This window comes from Mustela nigripes, chromosome 11 (genome assembly GCF_022355385.1).
Source record: "Mustela nigripes isolate SB6536 chromosome 11, MUSNIG.SB6536, whole genome shotgun sequence".
Lineage (NCBI taxonomy): Eukaryota > Metazoa > Chordata > Mammalia > Carnivora > Mustelidae > Mustela > Mustela nigripes.
Window position 1 is genome coordinate 15,183,228 of NC_081567.1, and position 5,164 is coordinate 15,188,391.

Sequence of the window (5,164 nt, forward strand, 5' to 3'; positions counted from 1 at the left end):
TTGTTCGTGGAACAGGTAGAGCTTTGAGAAGCACAATATCCCCAACTGTGCACTGCTGAAGAGCATCGTGGGCAAAGTAGGTTTTTCGTTTATTAAAATACTGTTGAAAGAAGGGGGAATAAAACAGTAGTTTCCATGTGTGATCTGACAATACAGTACAGAATATGAAAAAGATGCATGGAAAACAAGCTGGGACTTGGGGGAAAAAATAATACACTAATACAGAAATTACCTGCTTAATTTCTGGAAAAACAGCTGAATTCTAGAGTGGATCATGTCCCTGAGCTCTCCAGCCTAATACCCTCAGTAACCTTGGTCTATCAAGCATCATCATTCTTTACCCTTATTTAAACTCTTTCTTCCTTGTGGAGCCTTCTCTCCAGCCTATAAACATGCTACTTTCACTACTAGCTATGTGATCTGGGGAAGTCACTTAATCATTCCAAGCTTAGTTTTTTTTTTTTCTCCCCCAGCAAAAAATGAAGCTCCAATGTCTGCATCTCTAAATTTACCCAGAGAATCAAATGCTATAATATACAAAAAACACTTAGCTCCATGTGTGGCTCAAACTGCAGACTGAGCCACAGATGGCCATCAACAACCTTGCTACAGAAAGTATTTTCACTCTACATGCGAGAAAACAGGTCTGGAGTAAGGCAACGGGCACAGCTAGTAAACAAGAGTCCATATTCAAGCTAAGGTATTCGGACTCTCACGACAATAACCATGCTGTCAGTTTCCTGCTTGCTCCTGTGTTATTATTGTTAATAAAAGACCACTTTATTTGCTCCCTAACCCACTTGGTGTCCCCTTCCCTCAACTGTCACCTCTGAGGTGCCTGGGTGGCTCAGTCGGTTAAGTGTCTGTTTTTGGCTCAGGTCATGATCCCAGAGTCCTGGGAACAAGTCCTGCATCGGGCGCCCTGCTTCTCCCTCTGCCCCTCCCCCTTCCTGGGTGCACTCTCTCAAATAAAATCTTTAAAAACCAAAACTCCCTGTCACCTCTGCTCCTGTGTTTTTCATCCTAGATAGCAAAGCGCATTTCTACCTCCCTGTATTCCCAACCTTGAATGCAGAGCCATCCCTGGCACTTTTTCTTGCTTCCTTGCACTTCTAACAAATCAAAGACTATTTTTTTCTGAAATCTACTTTTCCCACTCCATTTGCATTACTCCAAGGACTGTTTAGGTCCTTATATCCAGTTCTAGACTTTTGCAAAAGCCTTCTTATCTACTTCCTTACACCCAGTCCTCACCTGTGTCTCCAAGTCTGCCTTCCTTTGTCTATAGGATAAAATCCAACAACACCACATCCAAGGCCTCTCTCAGTCCAGCTCCCAGTGTTCTTCCATTCACTCAACAACAGTCAGTGCCTATGGGGGTCAAGCTCTGGGCTTGATCTTGCCAAAGTACTTGTTGTTCCTGCACAATGTCATGCCCTTTAATGGCTAAAAGAACTCCCATAAGCCACTCATGATGGCCAGAATGACTCCCCCACACCTGGTCCTTTGGATAAAAGCCTTTCTGAGATTCAGCCCCAATGTCTCTTAACTGAGGATGCCCTCCTTCACCCATGTGGGAAGATAACAAGTGTCCTGCTCTCTGCTCCCAGTACTTTGCATACGAATGACTACAGGAGTTATCAGACCCAGTTAAAATTAACTCTATGTGTCCCCGGAATTTGAGAATGGACCACGATCAATTCGCTCCGTTAGACCCACAGGTCAGCACAGCGTCTGGCTCACAGCGGATGTCCAGGGCATCTGTACTGGCGGAACCGTTTCTCTGCTCAGAACCCACAACATGCTGTGATTTACCAGTGTCTTCTAAAAAAGGACATCCCTCACCTTTAATAAATAGGGATCCAAAACCAGTCTGGTCACTCTCACTTTGGCTGTTTTTTGCATTGCTGTTCCAATCACCTTCCCCACGACCCACTTGGCGTGGACGGACGAACGAACTACTGACATCACGTGGCTCCGGTCACCTGCAAAACAAATCCCGAAGTTCAATGTGCGGGCTGTTGGGCTCCCACAATGAATTCTGCTGCGAGAACCGCCGAAGTTCAGAAAGCTCTCCTGCCGGCCTTCCGGCACCGCCGCTTCGGAGACGCTCGCGCTCCGCCTCCTTCCCCCAGCCTTCCACCTCACACCGGGGACGGAGCCGGCCTGGTCGCCCAGGCCTCAGTCTCCCCGCGCGCAACGGGAGCGAGAACAGGCTCCCGCCGCAGCAGTGCTTTGAGGGTGCTTGGTCGCGGCGTCCCCGATTCCGTTCCTTCCGCTGGGCGTGCCCGTGCCCGAAGGCTCCGGCCCCGCTGCTCGCGCGCAAGGCCCAGACGGCCGGGACCTCCCCGGCCCCGGGAGGGCACCCCGGCTGGGTCCGTCCGCCGGGCCTGGGGTACGCTGGGGTGACTGACCCTCCCGCCCCGCACTACTCCAGGGTCAGGTACTCGCCTGGCCTCCAGGCTCTCACCGGGCCTAACCCTCCTCCGGATTCACCCACTGCAGCTGCAGGACGCCGGCCGCGCTCGCCAACCCGCTCCGCTTTCGCCGCGCGCGGTGCGGACGGGCGGCGGGAGCGTGGGCCGGAGCGTGATGACGTCATGTCCTTGCACGACGGCTCCTCTCATTGGCCGCGTGGCCCATCGGCCACGGGCGGAGTAAAGGCGTGGCTCCGCCCACTTCCCTCAGAGGGAACCGCGGACCGTGGGTCAACGGGGGACCTTACCTGCGCCTTGTCCCCCCGCGGTGCTGCTGAGGCGTGGCGGATTTCAGCCTTTCCTTTAACTATTCCATTCGGCTTCCGCTTTTTCTGCCGAGCTCCCAGGCTTGGACTAGGCCTTTCAGAGCAGAGGAACCTCGTTCATTCATTAAACGCCGGACACAGGACACTGCTAAATGATGAGACCTAAGCATTCTACCCCACAGCTGCTTTAAAGAAACACTGTAGGTTTTTGTGCCCAGTTTGGTTTTACACGTTATTTCTCAATATCTGTGAGACGGAGAGAAGTCCAGCGTTGGCACACACTTACTGCGCCAGTGACGGAGGAGCTCCGCGGGCCGTGAGCTGCTTGACCTTCTCAGAGGGACGGAAAACTGGGACTGTGTTGGGAAATTAAGAGAAACGGAAAACAATAGCTACTGGCACAGACAATTTGAGGGTCAAAATATGGGTATGGAATCCTGTCTTTAACCATTGAAACATCTTAGCAACTGGTGAGGGAAGACTGAAAATAAGAATTCTCCCATACTTTAGTCTGTCCAACACTCACTTCTTTCTTAGCAAACTGGTCTAGAACACCGCTTAGATTCTGTGCTAGGCAAAAAGATGCGATAAAGAAGACTCCTGCTCTCAAAAAGCCCACAGTCTAGTAGGGACAGGTGAGTAAAGAAACAAGTATTCCCACCCACAGTACAAAAGGGTTCCCTTTTCTCCACATCCTCTCCAACACACGTTGTTTCCTGTCTTGTTGATTTTGGCCACTCTCACTGGTGTAAGGTGGTATCTCAGTGCGGTCTTGATTTGAATCTCCCTGGTGGCTAAACGGTGTGGAGATTCCTTAAGAAGTGAATAACAGAGCCATCCTGTGACCCTGCAATTGCACTGCTGGGAATTTACCCCAAAGATACAGATGGCGTGAAAAGAAGGGCCATCTGTACCCCAATGTCCATGGCAGCAATGGCCACAGTAGCCAAACTGTGGAAAGAACCAAGATGCCCTTCAACAGATGAATGGATAAGGAAGATGTGGTCCATATACACCATGGAGTATTATGTCTCCATCAGAAAGGACGAATACCCAACTTTTGTATCAACATGGATGGGACTGGAGGGGATTATGCTGAGTGAAATAAGTCAATTATCATATGGTTTTGCCTATTTGTGGAGCATAAGGAATAACACGGAGATCACTGGGAGATGGAGATGAAAAGTGAGTTGGGGAAACTGGAGGGGGATACAAACCATGAGAGACTGTGAACTCTGAAACAAACTGGGGGTTTTGGAGGGGTGGGTGAGCCTGGTGGTGGGTATTATGGAGGGCGCATATTGCATGGAGTACTGGATGTACTGCATAAACCAGCCACACTCTATTTTCTACCATATCTCTGAAGTGGATGTTAATTCTTTCATATCTCTGCATCATCATTAGACTAAGTTGTACACATTTTATTTTTCAAAGTTCTTATCTAAATTCTGGAACACTCAAAAGAAATTTAAAAAAATAAGTAAAAATTAAAAAAAAAGAAAGAAGTGTAAAACAATTGTACGTTATAGGAACCTTGAGAAAGGAATGCATACTTTTGTGGAGAGAGAAGGCTTGATCAATACATAGCCCTTGACCAGGGGCTGTATAGCTTGAGGGGAGAGGGACATGGGATTTGGGAAGGGGATTTGAAGCAGAAAGGAGAGCATGTGCAGGGGTGCTGGGGTGTGAGAGACAGTATGATGAGCAGGAGGCTGATACAGGAAAAGAATGACAGGGATAGAAATTGGTCAGAGATAGGCCTCTACCTTGTTAAGGGCCTGACCTCACTTTTTGTTCTAAATGATGAGAAACCTTTGAGAGATATGAATAGTTTTGGTAGCTTTCAACATCATTGTGGTAGGAGTGCGGAAGAGAGGAGAGATGTTGGGGAGATTGGAGGCTAGATGCTTTGTCAGGGGATGGTGAAAACCTAAATTGAAGCAGTGGGAATGGAAGAAAGAAGGTGGGTTGGAGAAGTGATTGGGAAATTGGTCATGTGAGGCAATGGGACAGAGAGGAGGTAAGAGTGTGCAAGTGAGGCAAAACCTTAACATGTCCACAACTGAGCTCCTTGTCCCTCAACCTTATTCCACCTCCTTTTCTCAAAGGCATCATCATGCACTCAATTAGTCAGGCACATCTTGGATTACACTCTCCTCTCTTCTTTTATGAGTATTGTCATTTCTACTTCCCAAATATTTATTGTCTATTTCTCTCCATCTCCACTAACCCAAGCCACCATCATTTCTGACTTAGACAAATGCAACTGCCATCCTTTAATTCTTTGCTTCCGTTCTTGTCTTTCTCTACATAGCAGTCAGAATACGCACATTGGATCATGACATTTCCTTGTTTAAAAACCCTATATATGGGTGCCTGGGTGGCTCAGATGGTTAAGTATCTGCCTTCAGCTCAGGTCAT

At 48.3% G+C, this 5,164-nt stretch overlaps 1 protein-coding gene across 1 annotated transcript; it reads right to left on the reverse strand.

Annotated features, from left to right (window-relative positions):
- Window positions 1-4: 4 nt before the first annotated feature.
- MRPS17 (mitochondrial ribosomal protein S17) lies at window positions 5-2,588 on the reverse strand (the record flags this gene model as incomplete). Its single annotated transcript, XM_059416043.1, has 3 exons — window positions 2,452-2,588; window positions 1,846-1,985; window positions 5-100 (listed from the first exon to the last, which is right to left on the reverse strand). Coding segments are annotated over exons 2-3 (219 nt in total), but the record flags the coding sequence as incomplete, so codon positions are not given.
- Window positions 2,589-5,164: the final 2,576 nt, after the last annotated feature.